We start from the raw sequence: 25,915 nt of genomic DNA, 5'->3' as shown, positions 1-25,915 counted from the left end.
TCAATGAGACTACCAAGTTAAATGAAGTTCAAACAAATAAAATAAACACATAATTTACCGGAGTGTCATCGACAAATATGAGCACCATGAGGTTCACAGTATCCTGAAAAAGAGAGACAGTATTAACTTTAGGTTCTGATTTAGTTGCGTTTAAATGTTGTAAAACTATAAAATCAATTTAACAGGCTGAGAGATTTATCTATATAACTCATCTCAGGTTCAAGTATTTTTTATGTCATGTTATGCTGTTATTTTATCACAACATCCTATCTAAGTCTAAACCAAACACATGCAGAATATTGTAGCATTATTAATTATTATTTCATTCTCTACTTACAGGGTCGGCCATGAAGTCCATAGTTGGTAGGAGGACAGACCCAGCCATCACCTCCCGCAGCAGCAGAGCCAGAGACCTGAGCAAAGACAACACCAACACAACTTTTACTATATGATCATTTGGTTTGATTACATCCATAACAATGTGGGGATTTAACAGCCACTCAGGCCTTTGTGTCTGCCTACCTGCAGTCTGTTGCTTTGGGAGGCATGACGAAAGAAAATAGCATCTCAGTCAGCTTCCTCAGGTAGAGCAGCTCGTCTTTGCGGCTGCGTAGAGCGATGTGAAGGTCGGCACCGTATTCGTCCAGAGCTGCCTGCTGTAGACCCTCCACATTCTTCACTAAAAACACACATAAAACATCAGAACACAGAGGACATTAATGTGTAGCTAAAACCATGATGCAGGATCCCAGTCAATCAAAATCAAATTGATCTAAACTATTTTGATAATCAATTAATACTTTGTTTTATAGACAAATCATTAATTGATTAATAAAGAAAATAATTGGCAGATTAACTGAGAAATTAAGAAATGTGTTTGCTTGCTGAATTGCTAACAGTAAAGTTTGACATTAAAAATAAAATAAATATACAATAAATACATCATTACGATGTAAAGCCAGTGATTTACAGAATATTAGGATGTGTTCTGCTAATTGCTACTCACCTTTTCCTCGAGCTTTTGCAATAATCTCAATGTGCTTCATTGTAGCTTTCATCACATTGTCTGCAAACACAGCGGGGATATCAACCTGCCGAAAAGAAACAATAAACACAGCTCATTTTGGGGGATAAAAGACACAAAAATAAAGCATACAATTTTGGCACGTGTCTGTAAGATCATGGCCAAATGTATTTTTTCGCATGAAACTGGCACTGAATGTCTGAATCTCTACAATCTGCTTTAGCTATCTGCTTCTTCTACATCTGCAGGAGACACAGATGAATAATCAAGTATAATTCAGCAATATATAGCGGCACGAGAAGTCCTGACTTCTAGTGATGCAACAACCTGCATTTAACTTTTGATCCTCTATGTAAATCGGACACTGAGAAGCATAAAAAACAGGATTGCTGCAGGAAAGTAAAATCTTTTATAAGTGAGCAACAAGCTAAACTTTGAGGTAAAGTTTCTCTTTCGACTGAGGAGTGTCTAAGCGTCACCTTCTGAGCTCGGCGGACGAGCACTGATGCAAAGAAGCGAAAGGTCATCCTGAGTTCATCCACACATGAATCGTCATCTGTGATGTCCCTGAAATCCAGAGGAGGAAGTTCAAAACAAGTCTGTCTGTAAGCATTAGCTTTCTTAAGATAATACAACACGTTTGGATTCATCCTCACCTGTACCAGGGGTACACAAAGTTCTCCAGAACTAACTCAAACACCTACAGATCAGGGACAGCAACAGACAGAATACATCAGAAATAAGTCAGCCTGTAAACATAATTTATGACTTAATTGATGATATTTATATACATTTACAGTTAAATTAAGATTATACAGAAACAGATGATTACCTAATTTTAACTGTAAGTACATGTCAGAAGATAAATAGATTGTGTGTACACAGTTACAGGTACCTCTGCTACTGAAGCATCTACTTTTGAGTTAACCTTCAGGTCCAACCATGGCTGATAGTTTTCGAGGAGCAGCGTTGGCCTGAAAAGAGTCAAAGATTTGTGCATAATATCAGCACAGACTTCCCAAATGCTTCTCAGCTCACCACAATTGAAAAAAAAAACAGCGATCATAAACAGCACAAGTATGAAAATTCACTTGGTGACAGCTGTACATGCTGTACATTTATCAGGAATCTTGTCATCGTCATATTTTGCTTAAATGGTGAGATTGGATTTAACATAATCCCATTGTTGGATTGTAACTGTCTTTTCCTTATTTGCAGCTCATACTGTATGCTTATGTTTTTCCTTGTCTTTGAGGGTTATGGCTGGGTCAGAAGCTAGTGATGTTAGGTGTGATATGTGTCTATAATAGAGCTGTTTTGATCATCTATTTATTACTCAAGTCATTTTTTTGACCAGAAAATTCCAAAAATCTGATGGCTGCAGGTTCTTAAATGTGAGAATTTGCTGTTTTTCTGTTTGTTTCTTTGATAGTAAATTGATTGTTTTGTTTTAATCGACCAACAGCCCAAAATCCAGACTTTTTTTGACGTCACCTTGGGCTCTAGGAAATCAAGATTTAATTAGGTGTGAGGAAAGTGCCAGGAACCTATTGTTTTTGAAGGGATCTGTATTGACTGGGCTCAGGTTCTAATGATCTCTCTGTGTCTCCAGAGTCTCCACCAAATTTTGATGTGGCTGGTAATTTGCGTCTGGTGCCAAGGTTTTGTGAAGGAGATCCTGACAACTTCTTCTCGCTGTTTGAACATGTAGCTGACAGTAGAGGGTGGTCTAACTCTGTGCGTACATTGCTATTGCGATGCGTCTTAACTGGTAAGGCTCAAGAAGCTTACACTTCCCTTCCTGTGAGTAACAGCCAGAGTTACACTGCAGTCAAAGCTGCTGTGTTAAAAGCATATGAGCTGGTGCCAGAAGCCTGCAGGCAGAAATTTAGATTATGGGAAAGGTCAAGTAACCAGACACATATGGATTTGCCAGGGAAATAGTAACTCGTTTTAATGCGATGGTTTTGGAGCAGTTCTAAAATTCTCTGTCTAGTAATGTTGCGACCTGTATTAATAAATGTAAAGTCAAAACTGCTGCTGAGGCCGCTGCTCTTGTGGACGAGCATGTCCTGACGCATAAGCTTGATTCTGAGTCCCGTGCCTGTGATGCTGGGGACTGGGTTAAGGTGTGACTGAGTAAGTGGTTGGAGGACAGGGCTGGTGGGTCAGAACGGGTTTAAGGAGGAAAGTCTGATGCTGACGTGTAATTATTGTAAGGAAAGGGGACACTGGAAAGCTGAATGTCCCGCCATAAGAGCTAAGATTAAGCGTTTCGGTGATGTGCGTGTTAAACCTACCACGCTAGCAGCATCTATTCAAACTGTGCCAGGTTCTGCTTAGTCATGTGGCCTGGTAAATGCTAATGCAGGTAGCCAGGCTAAGATTTCAGATTACCTTCAGAGAGTTCTGTGAAGGTGCCAGTGAAGATCTTGAGGGACACTGGTTACTTAGATTCAATTGTTTTGGGCTCAGTTCTGCTGTTCTCTAAGGAAACTAATACCAGTGCTTCTGTTTTGGTTCGTGGTATGGGTCTGCAAGTGTTTTCAGTTTCACTGCATAAGTTAATGGTGGTCTGTGAGTAAGTGAAGGGTGAGGTTCAGATGGGTGTGTGCCCCGCGCTGCCGATTGACAGTATAGCTGTCATTCTGGGGAATGGTCTGGCTGGTAGTCGTGTCTGGGCAATTGTTCTTCCACCTCCTTTTTCAGACCAGCTTGCTTGTTTGCAACCTTGTTCTGAGTTGTCTACAGCTCCTTCCGGTTTACAGACCACAAGCAGAGCTGGTACAATATGAACATCTAGGAAAACCTGTAAGCCTGGTGAGAAAAAGTGCTGGTATGACCGTAAGTCTGAGCATCACCGTTTTGCTCTAGTCTAACGTGCCTACTACTGGTTAAGGTAGAGCCTTTTGTGTTTGAGGGTCACGTTCCAAGTTGTGCGCTGGTGTACCGAGAGAACTTTGTTTAGACTTAACCATTTTGTTTTTTGCCTTTTCTTGTTTCCAACTCACTGGTCCCCACTTTCCTCCTCTGGTTTTCCCTGTAAACTCTTAAATTTGCTGCACAGTAGCCTTGTTAGAGAGACCAAGGAGGGAAGTAACACTTTTTTTTTTTTCTTTGGAAGGAAATTCAGTTCATGTCTAAAATTCCTTACAAGTTGTTTGAAGTGTTAAATAAATTTACTTTCGTACTATTGAATGCCTGTGTGACTTCCCTTTTTTTTGCCACAGTCTAGCCAGGCTGAGACCAATGTGTTACTATTTTTTATTTGTTTTGTGGTTGGTGGAGAGAAGCTGTGGCGCCTCACTCTGAACTGAAAACTGAATACGTGACAATGCATGCACATTAGATTTCCAACATGCATGTATTGTCACGTAATTGCCAGTGATCTGCGCAGGACTAGTTCTTCTCAAACAAGCTCTTATTTCAGGAAGTCACACTATACAACACGCTCTGCAAAGCTCTGAGAGACTCGGAGAGAAACAGAGGAAGCAAAGCAATAATCTTTATAAACATTAATACTGTGTTTGTTTGAAGATTTCTTCACCTTGTCATTTTCCACTAAGTGAAGACTTACTTTATCTTTGATTTGTATAATCTTATTAAGTACAAATCTTTCTTTTCAATTTTTCAGACTGCCAGGATGTTGCATCCATTGATCTTACTTCTCCTACTACAGTCATGGGAAGGTAATTTCAATGAGACATATAATATTAAATTATAAAAAAATTACCATTAATTCAACGAGAAAGGCTGGGTTAGAGTCTACAGTTAAGCAGCTCTGAGGCTTCACACCACCAAGTGAGGTTTCCAGTGTGAATTCAGTTGAAATTTACAACATCTTAAAAGGTAACAGCGCTATTTTTTTATTACCAAAGAGATTATAGATCAAAAATATTTTTGGTGCACTTACCAACTGATAAAAAATGAAAATACACAGAGTTGGTATTAAAGGAGGAGTATTAAAGAACAAGCAGTTGTCCTCCTACTGCCTGCATCAGTTAGTAAAGATCAAATTTACATGTTTGCCTGTCCTTGACTAATTGAATATTCCACTATTCAGTAGCTTTAACTTGTGTAATTCCACCTGAATAAGTGGTACATGAATACACAACTTTTTCCCAGAACTCGAGAACAGCTCAACAGAGATTTAACATTTAAAAATTAAAGGAAAAAATGTTTTGTAATGACAGGGTGAAAGGGCCTCTTCAGATTACTATAAAATCTCAGACTCAGTCAATCTTACAATCGGAACACCATGAGAGAGACGAGAGTTCATTCCCACGCTCACTTTCAAACCTCATTTGTTTTCTATTTCTGTCCATCTGCAGCTGCTGAGATAGAATGTCACACTGGTTGTGGTTAAAAAGGCGCAGGAAGGTTAAAGGGTGAGAAACAGCTTGCTGAAAGTCACTGACTTCACCTTGCGGTCACCTTATGACTGTCCTCAGTGTCTGCATATACAGTATAGTGGCTGAGGACCTTTTTATTCCTTATTCAATGATGACATATTTATTAGTTTTTGATTAAGTTTTTTGGATTCACAGAAGTTCAGGATGATTCACCTCACAGATGGTCAGTCTTTCAGGGCTTTATTTTTCCATCACACCATTATTTATTAAGGCCTGAGCACCGAGTAGTGCGAAGGAATGCAAGGAATTACTGTTTTTTGTCCAAATTAATCACAACTTTTGAAACTTTGCACATGCGTCAGAAGTGGTGAACATTTATATGTTTTATGGGTCTTTGACATGGGTGTGGCAAAATGGCTCAATAACGCCCCCTGTGTAATTTCAAAATTGAATCCCCCACATTTAGGTTTCACCTAGATGTACCAAATTTGGTAGGCAAATGTATCATATCCAGACTTACAAAGAGCCTCTTGAAGCCATACCTTAAGGCCAACAGGAAATCAGCTATTTTGAATCAACTTTGCAATTTTTTTTTTTTTTTTTGCAAAGTGAAGCCATTGACAGGTACTGTACTTTAACAAACTCTTCCTAAAGATTTAAGATCCGCTCTAAAGACCTTTGTGATGCTACATTGCAAAGCTTTTTAGTTTTCATGGAACACCCTTGTCGTGGCGTGCCAGTCAATTTTGCGCAAAATATGTTCTGGGCATTAAACAGGAAGTTGTTATAACTCCCGTCCAAGCCTGAACACATCTACATGTCAATATTGAGTCATAGTCATAGTCATAGCGCCACCTACTGACAACAGTAAGTCAGCCTTATGTGACAAACATTATCCAATTTACATGAAATTTACATGGTGTGGTCTACACATGATGTAGAGCAAAATGCCGTATAATTAGTAGGTGTTCTCTAGTGCTACATGGTGGACACAGGAAGTGATAGTTATCACCCGCATGCAATGTCCAATATTCATGAAAATGTATATCCATGTCAGCTGCCCTCTGGTAAATGTATCGCTGCAATAATAATTCACTTATGTTGTATTGCCTACATGCAACAGGAAGTGAGGCCTAAACATAGTTCATCAAATGTATACACAATTTCTAATAAGTCATATCCAGCAACACATACTGCACATCAGAAATAATATTTTGCCCATTTACACAGTGTTTGATAATCCTAAAAGTTCAGAGCCTTGTCAACAGACCTCCAATATCAATACCACGGCTGCCGATCAACGCTGCTTGCAACTTTAATTTCACACTGATTTCTGATGGTTTATAGACAAAACAATTCATTGATTTGTAAAAGCAGAATAAGTGAAATACCTAGGTGTGTTGTTTTATCATCGATTCCACTCTGCCTTTAAACCATACTGTGCTCCATAGAGAGAGACCTTTGTTTATTCTTTGAGGGGTCTTAGGGAGCTATCTTGTGTCCAAAAAAGGTAGTGTGCTGGACTTTAGCTCAGAAAAACATGTCAAAAGCTATGTTTGGTTTGGGGCTCCCTGGTTTCCAATGTTTTGAGGAGGTTAAACTCCATATATGTAACATGCATGAGGTAAATGCGTGATCAGGTCATGTAACATCTCATGGCCTTATGCCAATAGGTCGAACTTATTAAAGATAATATACGTTGACCAATCACAGATCACTTCTCTGTTCCTTCAGATACTATAATAAATTAGGTTTTCTATTTGTTCACTGGGACAAACTGATGCCAACATTTGTGTGTGTGTGTTCTGTCTCCTTATTGTACAATAATAATTTTTAACCTTCAACACAGCAGTGTTTTGTGCATTATTTCATTTGTGTGTTTAGTGTTTTCAGACAATTTCCACAACAGCTTAATCAAGAAAATAATAGCCAGATGAATCAATAATGAAAATATATTAGTTGCAGCCCTTGTCTGTAATGTCCCACTCCCATTTGGGACAGCTCCTCAGAATCTATGGTACACCTTACAGGTGAAATATCCCTTTTCAAACCATCAATGCACTCTGGGAAGGTAGTAAGACAGGGGGTCTCCCATTGCAGGAAGTAGTCCATTTGTAAGTTCACAACTCTGTGCAGAAATCAGCATGTTTTGGTTCAGGTGTGATATATCTCTACATTTATAAAATAAACCCAAAGTACAATTAAAAACTACACTACCTGAGAGAAAATAGTGAAGGAGCGAGAGAGAAGAGACTAGGGTTGTAACTAACGATTATTTTTAGTATCAATTTATCTGTTGATTATTTTCTCAATTAATCGATTAGTTGTCTGGTCTATAAATGTCAGAAAATGTTTCCCAAAGCCCAAGATAACGTCCTCAAATGCCTTTTTTCCTGAACAACAGTCCACAACCCAAAGATATTCAGTTTAGTGTCATAGAAGACTAAAGAAACCAGAAAATATTCACATTTAAGAAGATGGAACCGGAGAATTTCGGTATTTTTTCTTAAAAAATTACTCAAAACGATGAACCGATTCTCAAGTAGTAATAGTTTGTGATTAATTTTCTATCGATCAGCTAACTGATTAGTCAACTAATCGTTGCAGCTCTAGAAGTGAAGTGAAACAGAAACCGTAACAACTTCACATGGTCTGTTTTTCATCATTTCTTACTTTTCTTATTTTCGAAAACCTCGGTACTTCAGAAGATAAGTGAAACAATAGTGAGGAAGTGAGAAGCGAGAATAAAAGCCAAACTAAACAGAAACGAAACATAATACGCAGTGTGTGTTTTACTGTGGTTAGTGACAATAAATACAGATAAAACTTTCAACAACGCTCAGGCAGTCGGTTATAGTTAGTCATTCATATTGTAACTTGCGTAATGTTTGAAGACATTCACTTTTTACGCTCGCCTCTCTCTCCCTCTCACTATTTTCTCTCTCAGGCAGTGAGACTTTAAATTCGATTTTGTGAGGATAAACAGGGGGAGAGAGATTGTGTCCAAATCATGCATGAAATGTGCACAGAGAAATTGATGTAGCTGAGTGTACACTGATGGGGTGACTGGTGGATAAAAGTGTCTGTCAGATGTAGTGCTGCTCAACAATCTGCACTAGCTGGCACAAATGTAACTTGTCTTCACAAAAGTTCAAAATCAGCCGAATGAAAACAGAGTTTAATCGTATTTGTTTTAGAGCTGCAACTAAAATTCTGCCCATTATCTTCATGATTGATCAGTGTCATAAAATAACAGAAAATAGTGAGAAATGCCAACTATTTCCTGAAGCCTGACGATGATGTTATCAAATTGCTTTTTTTTCTTTTCCATCTGTCCAGAACACTACGATATTCAGTTTGTTATCAAACAAGACAAAGAAAACAGCAAATTCTCAGTGGAAATTTGTCATTTTGCGATGAAAAATTCCTTAAATCAATTGATCAGTTATGAAAATAGTTGCTCATTATTTTTCTGTTGATCATCTGTCAATTCATCAACTAATTATTTCAGCTTTAGTTTGGTAACCAAGGATATTTTGATGAGGAAATAAGTAAAAACAACAATACAAAGCAATGGTCTAACCACATCTGCCTGATCTACTTCATAAATAGTAACATACAAATATACCTCTTTTAAAATGCCAATAAAATGAGTAAGACATGTTTCCTTAAGTTATAAAGCACTGTGAAATAAAAACTCCCACGAGTTGGAATAGATGAAAAACAACATGAAAATGGAACAACAATTACATGCATTTGTTATACAGTATAACTCCCTGTTCTCTAAGTAACACATTAAATGTTTAGAGATGTTGTCAACGTACCGGTGGCGTTTGCATTTGACCTTCCCACACACAGCACAGCTGTTGCCCAGAGGAAACAGCTCCTGCTCCTGCCGCTGTTGGAGGGGGGAAAAAAAAACAGAATGGCAGACTATAAATCATAAGCAGGTATTGAAACCACGCTCCTCCACATTATGAGTCACATATAGATGAAACTAAGCTATAAAACATGCAAATAGGCCTCCTACACTCCTCTACTACATGTGTCAGATGTCTGACTCACTTTGTTCCTTGGCTTTATGGTGAAAAAGATATTAGGGAGAAGAGACTCAGGTCCAAGATTGCAATAGAAGGTGATGACACCCGCCAGGAAAGACCAGAAGATCATCAGGATGTGGATATACCTGGAGGGACATTATTATTACAGCATTAAAACTCAACTCATGTAAATGAACTGAAATCATTGCTCAAATTAATCTGGAGCTCCTCCTTGTGTTCACTACATATGTACTGCAATTTACTGCAATATTGGAGAGCCATACATCTCTTTTAAAGATAAACACTTTTGTCAAGACATGCATAGTTTGCTGTGTATGAAAGTTAAGTGTCCAAAACACTGGACAGAAAGAGTGAAAAATACTCAGAAGAGTTCACTTTTAAGTGCTTTTGTATTCAAATATTTAAACTTGATAAGTTAGAAAAATAGGTATTAATCACTTTGTCTATAAAACCTGAGTGAAAAATGCCTGCTATGATTCATTTGTGTCCAAAATGATGTCTTCAAATGTCTTGTTCTGTCCAATCAACACTCCAACATTCACAGATATTAAGTTTACTATCATGTATGACACATAAAAGCTTCAAATCCTCTCATTTGAGGAGCAGCAACCAGCAAATGTTTGGCATTTTACCTTAAAAGTGACTAGAACAAATATTCGATTATCATAATATTGGAAAATTAATTTCCTAACACTCATCAGTTTATCCACAAAACCTTTAGAGATGCAACAATCGACAGAAAATTAATCACCAATCATTCTGATAATAATCAATCGTTTTGAGTCATTTTTTTAAGAAGAAAATTTCCAAATTCACTGACTCCAGCTTCTTAAATGTGAATATTTTCTGGTTTCTTTAGTCTTCTATAACAGTGAGCTGAATCTTTGGGTTGTGGACTGTTGGTCGGGACAAAACAAGATATTTGAGGACGTCATCTTGGGGATTTGGGAAACAGTGACCAACATTTTTCACCATAATATTATAATTTATAGACCAAACAATTATCGATTAATCCAGAAAATAATCAACAGGTTAAACGTTAATGAAATAATCGTTAGTTGCTGCTCTAGATTCAATACTGGAATTAACTTACATCTTCACTGTTAATTAAGTTTAAAGAGCTGTGTGCAGATGGGTAGCGTACAAATGACACACTGTAGCCTGTACTGTACATTTCCTGCCAGATTGACAGCTTACTTCTAACATTTTCCTCTGCTCCGCTCACATTCATGTCACTTTTCGGCAGCTCACGATCGCTCAAGCACACACTCGCTACACACACACACACACATTACGCACTGCCCTATTCCTTAATTATTCCTTATTTTTCCCTCCAAACTTCTCACATAGTTTCATTTCAATACATGTTCAAACGATCCAATATTCCACCAAAAATAATAGATTAGAGTTTTATCATCTCACGACCCCTAAGATTTATCTGGTGACCCTTTGGAGGGGCCTGACCCCTAGGTTGGGAACCACTTGACTAAACTAGCTAACTGTATATAAAGTCGTTGAAACTAGCTCCACCTCCAGCAGCTACAACAGTAACATGCTGCTCTAACACTGATGCTTCACGTACAAAGCTCTGCACAGACTGGCATCAGACTATCTTTCTGAACTCCTCGCCCCCTATTCTACCACCAGACCCCTCGGATCTGCTGACCAATCACTGCTCATCATTCCACGCTCCCAGTTAAAATCCAGAGGTGATCGGGCATTTTCCATTGTTGGTCTTAAACTGTGAAACAACAACTGTTTTCTTCAGGCTATTAATAGTCATCACAAAGACATGGATGGTTACACTCTGTTTTATTTTGTTTATCTATTTTCTCTATATTAATCATCTGCTCTCAATGCAATGCTGTTGTGTTTTATAGGATTTAAATCCCATTATTTCCTTATTATATGCTACACTTTTATTATTTCCCCACTTGATCCTTATAACTATGGCAGTGTTTTCATTTGATTGTCTTTCTCAGTCTCTGTAAAGCACTTTGGTTTGTTGTTTTTAAATGTGGTCTATAAATAAATTGACTTGACTTCAGTATCAATAATCTAATGATGTCATATATAATAATATATCAGTCAGAGGGACCAAACCACTACTTTTACTGCAATACTTAACCTACATCAAGCTCATAATACATGTACTTTTACTTAAATAGGACACTTCATACAGGACTTTTACTTGTTATGAAGTATCTTTACATTGCTGTATTGGTATTTTTACTTAAGTAAAGGATCTGAATACTTGTTCCACCACTCAGCTGAAACAGATAAACAGCTCTGCTCAGATAAGGTAAAACAGTAGCAGGTCAGACTCGTCCAGACATCACATGACCGACAGTGTTCAACGGTTAATCTGACTCCCCGTAGCTCTGGGAGTAATAGTAAAATACACCTTATGTTGTTTTTTTTACCTGTTGAGCAGCACAGTCATCGAGATCATAGACAGCAGCAGGAAGCAGAAGACTGGATATTGACGTCCAGCTTCTCTAAGGACGTCAATCTTCAGTCCCCGCTTCAAATTCTCTAAAACGCCTGCCATCCTCCCAGCGGACCTGTTGACAGGAACTTGACAACGAAAAAATCCCATGACAAGTTAAATAAATGAATATATGAATGTTTAGCTTAGTTTTAACGAATGACACCACACAATACCGAAGTTAACCGTTTAAAAATGACTTTGCAACACAGCTAGCCCGAGTCGCTTTAGCTAGTTTTTGAAAGCAGCCGTTAACGTTTCTACTTACAGCGACAACACTATAAAAGCGCTTCTTCATATAATTAAAGGCATTTTATCCACAAGTATAATCTTCGTCTGAGAGCCAGACCTGCCCTTCAAAATTCTGGTTACTTTCTTTACATTTCCAAAGTTTTTTACTTCATGTTTTCCCGTTTTTAAAGTCCCGACAGACTTCCCTGACAGATCGATGGTTTTTTTTAATCCGACCCGCAGGTTGCCAGATCTGTTAAAGAAGTAATCGCACATTTTGTTTTTAAAAAGCCACAAAACAGATATTTTTTCTTCTTCAAATCTAATTTAATGGGATTATATGGCATGCAATAATACATTAATCAAATAAAGTCATGCCCACCAGTTATTCTGAATGGGGAAGATGAATGAACTCTCCTTTAGGGCTGCAACTAACGATTATTTTCATTATCTGCATTAATGTGTTGATTATTTTATCAATTGATCGATTAGTTGTTTGGTCCATAACATGTCAGAAAATGGTGAAAAATGTCAATCACGGTTCCTCAGAGCCCAAGATGCAATTTAAAATGTCTTGTTTGCCCTGACAGACCACAACCAAAAGATATTCAGTTTCATTTGCTTTTATTATGGGCATTTTAAAAAGATACTGTATTTTTTTAAAACTTAAAATATGATATATATGTATAAAAAACTTAAAACTCAAGAATGTTCTTACATTTCATGAGGAGATGATTATTTTCATTTTATTTTTATTTTATTTATTTTTGATTGATCTGTGGATTATTTTCTCAATTAATTGCTTAGTCTGTCAGGAAATAGTGAAAAGTAAGTATCCAAATTTCCCAGAGCCCAAACACAAATTGTTCAAATATTGTTCAGTTAATTATAATTAAAGACAAAGAAAAGCAGCAAAGCAGCTCACATTGTTAGAAGATGAAACCAGAGAATGTTTGACATCAAAAGCGGGTTAAAGTCAGCAGACATGGCAACCCCGAATCCAAACTACGCCACTTCCGTTGGGACGATCCCCTGTTTTTGTACATTTTTCGGCGCGTCAGTTTGGAGTTGAGTTCGTGTAAAATATCCATTGAAGTGGTCTGTTTACTCTGAAAAAATATTAAAGCTTAATGTTTTATTTATTCGTTTGTTTAGTGGTTTGTAGACGTGTGTGTGTGAGCAGTGTGAGCGGGTTTCGCTTCCCGTTAAAGGGACAGTTCTTAATTAAAGACTAGATAAATGACCTTCACCACTGACATATTTAGATGTTATTTCCACCACTGGAGCATGTAAATAATAATTCATACTATAAGGATGGCCACTTCTTACTAATGCTGAATTTATACTGAAATTAGATATTTCTAGAGCTGCAACGATTAGAATTTTTAAAATCTGCAACTATTTTGATAAACAAATAATCATTTTAGTCATTTTTTATGCTATTTTTATGCTTATAAGTGATTGTTAAATGATAGTAAACTGAGTATCTTCGATTTTGGACTGTTGGTCGAATAAAACAAGACCAGTGGTGGAAAGTAACTAAGTACATTTACTCAAGTATTGTACTTAAGAACAATTTTGAGGTATTTGTACTTTACTTGAGTATTTCCATTTGATGCTACTTTATTCTTCCACTCCACTACATTTCAGAGGGAAATATTGTACTTTCTACTCCACTACATTTATTTGACAGCTTTAGTTACTTTTCAGATGAAGATTTGACACAATGGATAATATAACAAGCTTTTAAAATACAACACATTGTTAAAGATGAAACCAGTGGTTTCCAACCTTTTTGGCTTTTGACGTCTGACAAAAAGCAGTGTGTAGTCGGGGTCACATTTCACATGTCTATGAGTTGTTAACAGCTCCACCAAATAGTGATTTTTCCCTCTAAACTTCTCACATGCTTTCATTTCAATAAATGTTCAAATGATCCAATATTTCAGCAAAAATCAAAGATTAGAGAAAAATTCCAAAAACTGAAAACAGATTTGTGTATCAGAACTTTGTTTTTTCTTCTTTCCTCTCCCATTAATCATCTCACGACCCCTCAGATTTATCTGCTGACCCTTTGGAGGGGCCTGACCCCTAGGTTGGGAACCACTGGACTAAACTAGCAAACTGTATATAAAGTAGTTGAAACTAGCTCCACCTCCAGCAGCTACAACAGTAACATGCTGCTCTAACACTGATGCTTCACTATTAATAATCTAATGATGTCATATATAATAATATATCAGTCAGAGGGACCAAACCACTACTTTTACTGCAATACTTTAACTACATCAAGCTCATAATACTTATGTACTTTTACTTAAATAGGATTTGTCATGCAGGACTTTTACTTGTAATAAAGTATTTTTACATTTCTGTATTGGTACTTTTACTGAAGGATCTGAATAGTTCTTCCACCACTGAAAACATAAAGATGTCACCTTAAATTCTACGAAATCATAATGTGCATTTTTCTCTATTTTCTAACATTTTAAAGACAAATGACTTGTCGATTAATCGAGAAGATAAATCACCACATTAATCAATAATGAAAATTATCGTTACAGCCCTAGATGTTTCATGCAAGTTAGGCTACTTTGATCTCATTTGACACTGGGTGTATGCAGTTAAGAAAATCACTTTTATTACCATATACTGATTAAGAAATGGCACTAAATATTAGAAAAGTGCACAAGTAAACATTTTCTATGTCCATCTGTACTGCGGCACGTTAAGTCCATGATCCAAATTACACATATTTACAAGAAATGACACTGGTGACAAAATAAAAACACACAGCCATGGTCAAAGTCAATAACTTTATTAGAAAAATAGGTTTAACTCACCTCACTGTACAGTATAAAACAATTCATTTGCAAGAATGCAAACACACTTGTTAGCAAAAAAAACAAAACAAAAAAACAAACAAAAAAAACATTCTTGACCCTTAAAAATTGGTAATCCAACAGAGTCAATACTAAAAAGAAAAAAAATAATAATCTGGCTCTTTTTCACAAAGTGGATAAAAAGAGAAAGAACAAGAAACAAGAAAGCTAGACATGTGTCTGATTCAAAACATCTTGTTTTGTGGTGGCAAATGTCACAAAAAAAAAAGGCGAGACTCCTAAACACACTACTGATGTTTAAAAATGTCAGGAGAAATCCAGCCTCAGGTACAGTAGCACCAATTAAAAAAAAAAAAAAAAAACACACAAAACAAAAGAAAAACACAAAAACCTGTGATGTTAAATGCATTCCAAAAGTTACTGTGATAAAAGTGTTGTGATTTACAATTTTTTGGTGCACTCACTTTTAACTTAATTTGTGTTCTGTGAGTTCCTACAATTCCCAAAATGCCTTCCAACAGGCTCTAAAAAAAAAAAAAAAAAAAAAAAAACACACCATAATTCCTGTAATTCCCATGAAAAGACCCAAACCAACAATGTATTTATCTACTAACAAATATTATTATTGATATATCTTATTCGTCTGTGGCGTCCAAAAACTATTAAAAACATGTCAGTTAGCCACATACACACACACATATGCTGTAAATCAGGGGTCAAATTAGGTTCAATTATGGGCAATTCTTTAAGGATTCATCATTGGAGGGTCAATGGAAACACAAGCCTTGTTTATTTGTAACTGTTCAGTGTGTTGTTGCCTTAAAAATAAATAAATAAACATTTCTGTTCAACTATGACCTATTAAAAATAAATCTGTTAGGGTCAAATAGGCTAAAGCTGTGGAATTAAAACAGTATTGGAATTCATGCATTAAAATTTCTGGGAGGTTTATTACATTATGTAATTTCAGCACCGTTCACGGTTCAAATAACACGGTGCGACCACGGTTTTACTGCCGACACTCTTGTGAGGACAGTATAGATGTAACATATTGATTAGTATTTACATGAGTTTGTGTTTTGTTACCTACAGTAGATCTGTGAAGAATTTTGTAAAAGTTTTGATGCCAATTCTTAAAAGTCAAAACGGACACATACATTGTTGGTTTTGCTCTTTTCATGGTATTTGTGGACAATAATAAAAACAATAAAACAGCAGCCTTTTCCTTTACGTTTTCTGTTTTTTTTTTTTTTGTTTTACATACGAGGTGATTTTTTAAAATTAGATTTTTTATTTCCAAAAAAAAAAAGCACAAAGGGAAAGTCAATCTTGGGTAAAGTTGTGATTTTTTTCTTTTAGTTTTCTGCACATACATTGTATAGCCCCATGTAGGTAAATTATACACCCAATAAAACAAAATGTGCCCATAAAAGCCTATGACTTTCCCCAAAGTTCAAATGTTTTAGGATGGATTTACTCCTTCTTAACATGTTGATTTCCAGTCTAATGTGTACACTGATAGTGAAAAGACATGAATTTACACCAGTTTACTCTATTTAAAAAAAAAAAAAAAAGTGTCACAACCACATACTGTATATGGCATGATAATCCAACTACAATGACATAATGTGAAAATGTATAACCATGCTTTTGCGATGCAAACTGTTTCCATGCCGTGTTTAATTAACTTCAACTTCTCAGGACCTGGAGATGAATTCATCTTTACTCTTCCAGATCTGATCTGAGTCTACATAAAAAAAAAAAAAAAAAGGCATCTTCACTGGATGTCAGCGGTCATTCTCGTTTACGCACAAAAAAAAAAAAAGGAGATGTTTGTGCAGAGCAGATAGCCAGCCTGAGACATCACTTAGAAAACATCCTTACATGGATGGGTACAAATAAAATAAAAAACAAAAACAACAACATTAAGACAAGTTACCCCCCATCATGGAAGACAAAGAATGACCTTGGCTCCTCTGTAGAGGGCGCCGTTTCCAGGCATTTAAGATTTCACAAAGAAAAAAAATAACAATTATAAAACAATTTCCTCAACTAATGTACAGTCCGTCAACTACATCATCACTCAGTTCATTTAGAAAGACAGCGAGGCTTGTTCAGCCTCATTTCAGGAGGTCCAGCTAACATGTCTACAGTAGCTGCGGCCTACGTCAAGTCTCAACTGAGAACTAAAAAGTCAGCAAGTGCTCTGTTGTTGTTGTTGTTGTTGTTGTTGTTGTTGCCTGTGCATATCTCTGAGGTTGGGGGGGGTGGAGGGTGGGGGGGGTAGGAAGGGGGTCGAACCCTGCCTCAGTTTCCTCAAGTACAAAACGGGACAGAGCAGGCGAGTCCTCGAAACTGAGGTAGTTAACGAACCCTTGGTGGCATTAGTTCGTAGAGAACCATTTTCCTGGAACGCCCGACTTTAAACGCCAGGTATCACACCTCAACTCTATATGTGATAATCATCGATTATCACGTCTAGTCCGTCGTAAAGACGCGGTTTAAGAACTCAAGTTACACTAAACCACTCCAAACTTTAAAAAAAAAGTGCAAAGACTTTTCCAGAAAGATGTCCACCATGAACTCTTACTCAGCAAGTCTCAAATGGCATAATCTGGGGTGGGGGGTGAAGGGGGGGGAGGGGCTTATAATTTAAATGTCAAAAAAAAAGAAGAAGAAGAAAACAACAAAAAAAATAAAAATAAAAGCAAGCTCAAGTTTTGCTGTTCTGATTATCTTCGAACATGGCAGTTTCAGGAGATCTGCTCCTCAAAAGGCTGGAATACCATTGGACCACTGAGTCAGTTGACCTTACCATTCCATCCACTGGCAGCCTGCAGTGTGAGACGCCAAACGCTGGTCAGTCTTCATAGCGACACGTCAGGACCGGCCTCGACCCCTTTTCCCTGCTAGTCAGGTAACAAAAGGAAGCAATTAGAGAATGGAAAACAGGATCGTATTACATCTACACACACACACACATATCTCTACTGTTCTGTGTCCCTCACGCACAAACCCCAGTCACTGCAGAAGAACAGGTAAAACATGAATTTGCATACATTAAGAGACAAAGCATTCTCACAGACTTGCACGCCCTCGGATTGAACATGCACATGTCAATGCCTTAAAAGACGACGACAAGCACAGAGTCGGGGGGGGCCTGGTTGGGGGAATCCTAAAAAAACGAAAAAGTTTCATTTGAGGTGCGGCAGGTGAAAAAACGTGGACACGCTCAAGACGGGCAGAAGAGGAGAGGAAGGAGGGGGGGGAGGGCAAGGGTGGGGGTTAAAAGCAGCCATAACATCTATAAAAGCAAAACTGAACAAAAAAAACCGAAAAAAAAAACAAAACACTACAAGCGAGTCATGCATGGCAGTTATCTCCCACAACAGCACAATATCAAACCTCTAGATAAACATGCAAGATTAGTATCCAGGCCTTCAACAGCTAGGTAGATCCTTCTGGGACAAGGAAAAGCTTGACTTTGAAAATTAATAAATCAAATTGTGCTTTTACTCCCCCCACCAGTAACAAAAGGGACTTTAAATGACAGACTTGTAGGGGGCGGGGCTTACTCTTTTTTTTTTTTTGCTGCATCGACAGTGAATTTAGGACACCAATTTGTGAAACATTTATGTTTTTGGACATGAGAGGAACTCATAAGGATGAAGTATGTCACTACACATACAGAGCACTTGAAAGATGCCAACTATAGAAGTAGGTGATTTGGAATTTGATGGCATGCAAGGTGACACTGTAGTAGCATGTGGCCAACATTGGCAAACCTTTTAATCCATTTTCTTCCACAAGGAGCCTTAAAATTTGAAGGCAATTTGAAGAGAGAATTTGCCGAAACATGAATTTGCAACACAATTTGAAGTTTTGTACACGTGTGCGTGTATGTTTATTAAAGCAGACAAACAGCAAAGAATACAAGCCAAAATGTAAAGCCAAAAAATAGGACTACGATGGTCCTTTTTTTTCTCTTTTCAATAACAAGACACGCATTACTTTGTGACAATACAAATTGTATTTTCATTTGTTTTAAATACATGTTTAGGAGACATATGCTTTGTTGCTGTTAGCTACTTAAAACATGGAAACCAGAATTTCTAAAAACATACATAAAGCTATAGCCAAATAGACAGCTCGAGCACATAATTGCATCTAAAAAATTTTTCAAACTTTGTTATGGAAAATCTTATGACCATCTTTTAAAAAAAAAACAAAAACAAAAGAAAAAATAAAACCAGTTCGCCAGAAACAGGTGGGAGTGTGACTACTCTTTGAGTCCAAGCGGATTATTAAAATATGTACAAAAAGATATCTTGCCAGATGTCACCAATTTTGAGGAAAAAAATGCAGGCAACCGTATGGGATTGAGGGCCAATCAGATCAAGTCTCTAAATAAAAAGACAAAAACAAAAACAAACACGTATTTTGTTATCAAAGCCCTACTGGTTTACTTCCACTGTTGCCCAAAAGAATCCTGATAAAATTCCTGGTTGTCAGATTTGTAACCGGAATAGTTACCAGAATGATCACCACCTTGGAGCGGTTGCTGAGCAATGGGTTGAGAGCCCCAGTTCTGATTATTGGTCTGGCGACGCTTGGAATCTGGCTGGTTGTACCCATCAGCTTTGCGCTTTCCTCCTACATTTCCACCGCGGCCACCCCGCGCACCACGTACCCCTCCTCGCCCTCTCGGCTGCACGCCTCCTCTTGCGCCCCGCCCGCCACGGCCTGGTCCGGGACCGCCACGCTGGGAGAAGTTGGCCCTGCCTCTGGGTGCCCCGGCGCCGCCACGTCCCCTGGCTGGAGAGGATCCGCCCCTTGCGCCCCTGTTGCCACCCCGCCCTCGGCCTGGGGCCTGGAAGTCATCGTACCCATAATAGGGGTCGTCGTAGCCGCCGCGGTAGTTGTGATAGTCATAGCCGTAGTAATCATAGTAGTCCTCATAGCCGTAGTAGTCTGGGGGGTAAGAATAGCCGCCCCGGTTGCCACCTCTGCCCCGGCCTCTGACAGGAGGAGGCATGTGGGGAGGGGGAGGGTAGTAGTAATAGTCATCATACCTGATAAGAGCGGAAGAAGGCAAAGAATAAGGAGAGCGAATAGAGCCGGATTGGCCTATAATTAAAAAAATTCATTGTGTCATTAAGACGACCTGCCAAAACATTTCTTACATTTGTGTTTTGGCTGCTTGTCTCTGGGCTTTGCGCTCCTTCCTTTTCTGATCTGGTGGCTTGGCGAAAACAATCTCAATCGGCTCTCCCTCCAGCTCCTTCCCATTCATTTCTTCTAATGCCTGACAAACACAGCCGTCCAAAACATTTGTTAAACAGTTCTGCAATGTATTTCGATTTCAAGCTGAGACACGCGAGTGCATGATCACTACAATAAAAAAAAAAAAAAAGGTTTTCACCGACAACGTGATATACAAAGCTGCAGAGAAATCAATACCTTTACAGCACCGTCCCTCTCTTCAAAGTGAATGAAAGCGTAGTCTTTGAGTTTCTTCACTCGCTCCAGTTTTCCAAACTCACTAAAACTCTTCTCAAGGATTTCCTCGGTGACACCGTTCGCTAGGTTTCGCACAAATAAAACCTTCACCTGCAAAATGAGCAGAAAGAAGGTCAGACCTCGTGTCACCTCCTCCTCCTCCTCCAAACCCATTTTATGTGCCAGAATTGATTTTTAGAGTGAATACAGGGCCAGTTCTCCAGAGGTACAATACATTTTTCCACTTCAAAAGCCAAAACAGACTTATCTGTGTGACATTTTAAGATTTTCATGTAATTGACACAGTTTACCAAGTGACAATACAAGATACAAAGATTTCAATTAGGGCTAAACAAGTTATTTTGTATCATTTCAATGAGTATTGATCTTACAAACATTTACACTTTAATGACATTAAATGTTAAAATGCCAAAGTGCAGCAAACAAATTAGCTCCTCAAAAATGTCTAAAAACTAAAAATCCAAATCAAGAACGATCACGTCCCTTCATTGTTCTCCATCACATAACTCTCAACTTACCTTGGCCATGACCTCTGGGTCGGGGTCCTCGATGGGATCAGCCCACTCCACTGTCACCACGTTGCCCCAAACCTTCACCTTGCCGCTCATTAGCCGGCGGCGGGCCTGAGCAGCTGTTTTATGGTCTTCATACTCCAGGAAGCAAAAGCCTCGGTTCTTCTTTTTATCGTCTGGTTGGTGGTAAAGTATGACATCGCTGAGGCCCTCTGTAAGTAGACAGAAAAAAAGATTTTATAGTATTAAGTAAACACGTTTCAGTGCTTGAGATTAGAATGAGTCCAAAACTGCAGCAGCTGTGCATTACAAAGTAAAACTATATGAAGATAGATATATAAAAAACAAAATAAGAACATTTTACCTGTGACTTTAGCAAACTCTTCAACAATCTGCTCCTTTGTTTTACTCTTGGGGATAGAGCCAACGAAAAGCCTGTTGTTGGCGACAGATATACACACCCCGATGTGCTTGCCTGGGCGAATCTCATGATTATTACACTGTAAAAAATAAACCGACGTGTCAAGCACATAAAGAAGTATGTCACTACACAAACATTTTCATCTGAATGCTGGTAAAAAAATTTACTCATTCTAATCCTTTTCCGAACTACTTTGTCAGTGGAGCAGCCAAGGAACTTCTGCACACAGAAGTTACTTGGCTGCTGAACAAAAACTACTGTCCTGGGCTGGATTCCAACTTCAGTTTCCTCGAAGAGAAGACTGTTTCGATACACAATGCATTCCTGATAAACTTACCAGTTTTACAGCCTCCTGGGCCGCCTCTTTAGTGCAGAACGTGACGAAGGCGTAACCCCTGTTCAGGCCGCTCAGTGGGTCCATCATTAGCCTGAGGTCCCAGATAGGACCGGCCTTCTCAAAGAGAGGAACCAGCTCGTCTTCGAACAAGTCACGAGGAATCTTCCCAACAAATATCTAGGAGAAAAGGAACGACATTTACAGATGCACATAACCCGTTTGCACACTCGACTACCTATAGACGTGCTACGCATCTGGGAAAATTGAGGGAAAATCTGACAATACAAGACAATAAAAGTAATTCTATAAGAACAACATTCATAATGATTTCATCTTAGTGAATTTTCCCACTTAAAATTAAGAGGAAATCACAACGGCTACAGGCGTTTTCCCCATTTGACATCTTCAACCAATACAGAATCAGCATCTCTTTTCCTATACACTAAAAGATAATTAACGGAAGAAGCTGTTCAGAGAGAAACAAACTATGTACAAACTTACGCAGGCCACACATTCATGGTAAAACATTTTTACAAGCCTATCAAAGTAACTTCACTGTCTAAATTTATACGCAAAATATTTCTGATTACGTCCAAGTCTGGTGGTCTGCCAATATCATGCAATACATAGAAATCTTATTGAGTATCAGGGTAAGTAAAAAAGAAGTCTGACTAAAACATTACCATCAATTGGAGTTGATAAGAGATTTTTCTAAGGGATCAACATGACCAGATGAAAGACGTGTGAGAGACCGCACTAGCTCAGTTTCTTCCCCTGACTGACAGTTTTTCAGGTTGTGTTGAGAGTAAATAAGTGTACCTCTGTTCCAACGGTAGGCTGAGCACCAGAGTACACTGACTCAGGTGGGGGACCGCCATACTTTCGCTGGCCTGTTGTAACATCAAGTGTGTAGTTAGTTCTGTCCAGGAGTTCTTTGATTTTGGCCTCATCTGGTCCTTTAGTGGAATCTGAAACTTTAGTCCCTTGTTTCTCCCTCTGCCGGTAAGTCTTCATAACTCCACAGAGAAAGGCACTTTTGTTCTGGAAGAGAGAAGAAACGTGTCACAAACTAATATATTCATCTACTCTTAACAACAACAGCAACAGCACAAATAAAACTCACTTTTTGGGGGGGTGACAGTAAGCAAATACAGATTGACCACGACACAACATTTTAACAAAGACCTCTTTGTCTTTCACATTATTAACCTACATCTAAAAAAGGCAGCGTGTTTCGAACTTACTTGCACGTGCGACAGATCGCTCTCTTTGAATTGGACGAGCACTTGCAGGGCTCCCTCCTCATTGAATTCTTTCAAAGCTTCAATAGCCCTTTCGTCTAGGTCGCTATGTGCTACCAGGCCTGATGAACAGGAAAACTAATGTCAATATGGTGTTTAAAAAATAAAAATAAATTAAAAAAAAGACAGACATAATCATCTCAGCAGGCCAACTGTGGGAAAGAGACATGTGACTCATGCAGCTATGAAGCAGTTGAACAGCAGAGGCTTAATAATAATTGATTTGTACCGGAAGAAGCCAAGCAAAATGACAGCTGAGGGCACAAAGCCCTGCTTACGTCCAAGTTTCATTACTATGCATGCTACTCTTTTACAGCTCCAAACAGTGCCCAGTTTCAATGCAATCCATCTCCCTAAAGACTTGCAACAGAAATCAACTGGCACAATTGATACTTTCAAAATAATCAAAAGGACAGCGCCTCTCAAACATTTTAAGATAGGCTGTAAAAACTATATTTCAAGACATCATCCAGACCATGTAAAACATTCACATCCATAATTCACTTATATTTCAAATAACTATCGTTTTAACGCTCTTGATAACATCCAATTGGCTCCCTCTGAAACAGTACAATTCACCTGCTGCAGCCAGACAGCTGCTCTATTGTTTCTGCTTATGCCACAGTACCAGCTGGCTTCAATCTACCTTCCTTGAGCCCTTTATGGTTACACCCATTCATTCACCCATTCAATCCAGTTTATATACTTATCAGCATGACACTATCGCTTAGTCACAGACCTGAAGCAATTGTTTAATGTGCAATAAAAAGGCGGTAGTTTTGAGAGTGATCGCTGCAAGGAAAGTTGTCTCATGATTTCATCTAAAAACGAGGGGTTTGAACATTAAGTCATGGTAGAGCTCATGACAATAAACAAAAGGCACGCTAAATAAGCAGTTAGAGGAATTCTCTTTTAGTTGCTTTTCTGCCTAAACCCTCCGTCATCCTGCTGCTCGAATGATTAGTTTAACAACTTTTAACTAGACCCTCATGTGCAAGTATTAGCTGATTATACTCAAGAGAAACCAATAATGAGTGAATAGTATGCACATTTCATTTCCTACGTCACCATTATTTTTATTAGCCATTTATCTGTTGATTGATTTCTTTTCCTTTCTTGATCTGTTCAATAACATGCCAGAACATTGCGAATGATGCACATTTTCCTAAAGCCCTAGTTGTCATCTTGAAATAACTTGTTTTGTCTGACTAATAGACATGCATTCTCTCATCACATAATAATGATAACAACAACAAACAGTCCTCACAAATCAAGAAACTAGAAACAGGGTTATGTGTTTAGCATTTGTGTAAAAATGAAACTGAAATGATTAATCAGTTACCAAAACAGTTGCCATTGATCTTTGTCAACTGCCTACTTGATTGATTGTTCTCGTTTCATCTCTAATCAATACTGGATAGAATAAAAGACAGACTGTTGTGGCATTGTGCATTTACGTAGAAAATCCATGTGACCACAGAGAACAATCTGAATAAATGAGAATGAAAGCAGATAGATAGGGTAGAAGATGAGAGACCGGTCATGTGTTTCTATGAGTTAGTGCCTTTCTCAAAGTAGTTTAAAAAGGCAATAACACATCAGCATAACATAAACTGAGGCGAAACGTCTGCTTACCTGCTACGTAAAGTTCATCCAGCTTCTCGGCGACTTTCTGCGGTAAACCAGCCTCCAGTAAAGCCTGGAAGTGCTCCGAGTGGGTCACCGCTGCGGTCGTGTCCATCGGTTCCTCCGTACCGTTCCCGTTTACATGATCTGTGGCCATGTCTCCAGACATCTATGCAGATGAGAAATTGTCAGGAGTATTACCAACAACACCGCTGCAGTTTTTAATAGACACTAGAGACAACAAATTAAGAGTGCGGTTTGGCGCCATCATTCAAGACTGGACACCCGTTTGCAGACTGTAACGCAGAATGAATGCTACACACGCACACAAGAAACTGAAACACTTGAATGGCGCGTTTAACGGACAGTAACGGCTGACACGCATATTAAACAGGACTACAATCCACGCTAGGCAGTCGCTAGATTTAATAAATAAATAAATAATACTGTGGGACTGAAGCTCGCTGGTTTCCATGCATATCCACCACGCCTCTGTTAGCTCGTGTTAGCTCGCGTCTCCGGCTCGTGCAGATTACAGGCCATGGTGTTCGTCGCGCGCGTGGAGAAGCAAAGCGTATAATAATAACGTTAACGTAATAAATTATGCAATAAATCCTCTCCGGTAGTTCATCTTTCAAGTCTGGAGCACATTAGGCACGTTTAACCGGCCATCAATCAATGCGGGCCTGTTTTTCAAAATGCCGGGTAGCCATGTACCTTAAACGAGCTGCTATGTTGCTGCCATCCAACATTGTTGTGCATCGAGCACTAACTCTCTACTAAAACACAGCGTACTGCACTGACATAACGGTCACCTCGGTGTGTACATACCATGCGAATCTAAACTCGGGTGCACGATGCTCCTCCGCCGTGTTGAAGGTGCTTAAAATAAAGGAAAATATTCACGCCGGTGCCTTCAGGTTGGTTTCTTTACTCCCGGTGAAACAAAATGGCGTCAACGTAACGTCGCGAGCTCTGCTTCTGGCCTGAGTGTGCGGGGTTTCTTAAACTGCCTCCCACGGGCTGCTCAGTTTTCATACATCCGGCTAACTCAGTGGTTCCCAACCTGGGGGCCGGGACCTCAACAACGGTCGAGACGAGATGTCTGGACAGGATAGGATAAAGAGAAACATATTTTGGACGAACAAAATTGTCATTTTTTAAAAAAAAACTTTCCTCTAATTTTTGCTCTATTTCAT

The 25,915-nt window shown here is 38.6% G+C and overlaps 2 protein-coding genes across 7 annotated transcripts in view; both read right to left on the bottom strand.

The window, feature by feature from the left end:
• Nucleotides 1-12,397, bottom strand: part of LOC137168937 (sorting nexin-14-like) — a 32,172-nt gene extending 19,775 nt beyond the window's left edge. For all 3 annotated transcript variants that reach the window (XM_067571812.1, XM_067571813.1, XM_067571814.1), the window contains exons 1-11: nucleotides 12,194-12,397; nucleotides 11,861-12,014; nucleotides 9,442-9,562; nucleotides 9,201-9,274; nucleotides 1,920-1,998; nucleotides 1,681-1,724; nucleotides 1,504-1,591; nucleotides 1,007-1,091; nucleotides 523-679; nucleotides 338-413; nucleotides 59-103 (exon numbers count right to left, since the gene is read on the bottom strand). In XM_067571812.1, coding sequence (XP_067427913.1) covers nucleotides 59-103; nucleotides 338-413; nucleotides 523-679; nucleotides 1,007-1,091; nucleotides 1,504-1,591; nucleotides 1,681-1,724; nucleotides 1,920-1,998; nucleotides 9,201-9,274; nucleotides 9,442-9,562; nucleotides 11,861-11,988 — 897 coding nt within the window. In that variant the 5' untranslated portion in view covers nucleotides 11,989-12,014; nucleotides 12,194-12,397. The remainder of the gene's footprint in view (nucleotides 1-58; nucleotides 104-337; nucleotides 414-522; nucleotides 680-1,006; nucleotides 1,092-1,503; nucleotides 1,592-1,680; nucleotides 1,725-1,919; nucleotides 1,999-9,200; nucleotides 9,275-9,441; nucleotides 9,563-11,860; nucleotides 12,015-12,193) is intronic.
• Nucleotides 12,398-14,958: 2,561 nt separating this feature from the next.
• syncrip (synaptotagmin binding, cytoplasmic RNA interacting protein) lies at nucleotides 14,959-25,706 on the bottom strand. Of its 4 annotated transcripts, XR_010924556.1 has the most exons (12): nucleotides 25,548-25,706; nucleotides 24,726-24,885; nucleotides 23,034-23,152; nucleotides 22,609-22,830; nucleotides 21,790-21,966; nucleotides 21,396-21,531; nucleotides 21,038-21,243; nucleotides 20,460-20,609; nucleotides 20,183-20,304; nucleotides 19,533-20,071; nucleotides 17,815-17,908; nucleotides 14,959-16,746 (listed from the first exon to the last, which is right to left on the bottom strand). XR_010924556.1 is itself a non-coding variant. In XM_067573267.1 (11 exons), the coding sequence occupies exons 1-11, from the start codon at nucleotides 25,548-25,550 to the stop codon at nucleotides 17,880-17,882; spliced, it is 1,863 nt and encodes a 620-aa protein (XP_067429368.1). In that variant the 5' UTR covers nucleotides 25,551-25,706; the 3' UTR covers nucleotides 14,959-17,879. The 4 variants fall into 4 exon arrangements, 3 of the variants coding, with proteins under 3 accessions (XP_067429368.1, XP_067429369.1, XP_067429367.1); XM_067573267.1 differs by having other exon boundaries at nucleotides 14,959-17,908; XM_067573268.1 differs by lacking the exons at nucleotides 14,959-16,746; nucleotides 17,815-17,908 and adding an exon at nucleotides 18,873-19,402.
• Nucleotides 25,707-25,915: the final 209 nt, after the last annotated feature.

The sequence above is a fragment of the Thunnus thynnus genome, chromosome 18 (assembly GCF_963924715.1).
Source record: "Thunnus thynnus chromosome 18, fThuThy2.1, whole genome shotgun sequence".
Lineage (NCBI taxonomy): Eukaryota > Metazoa > Chordata > Actinopteri > Scombriformes > Scombridae > Thunnus > Thunnus thynnus.
The sequence above is the reverse complement of the archived record's forward strand: the minus strand, read 5'-3'. Positions and strand labels throughout refer to the sequence as shown.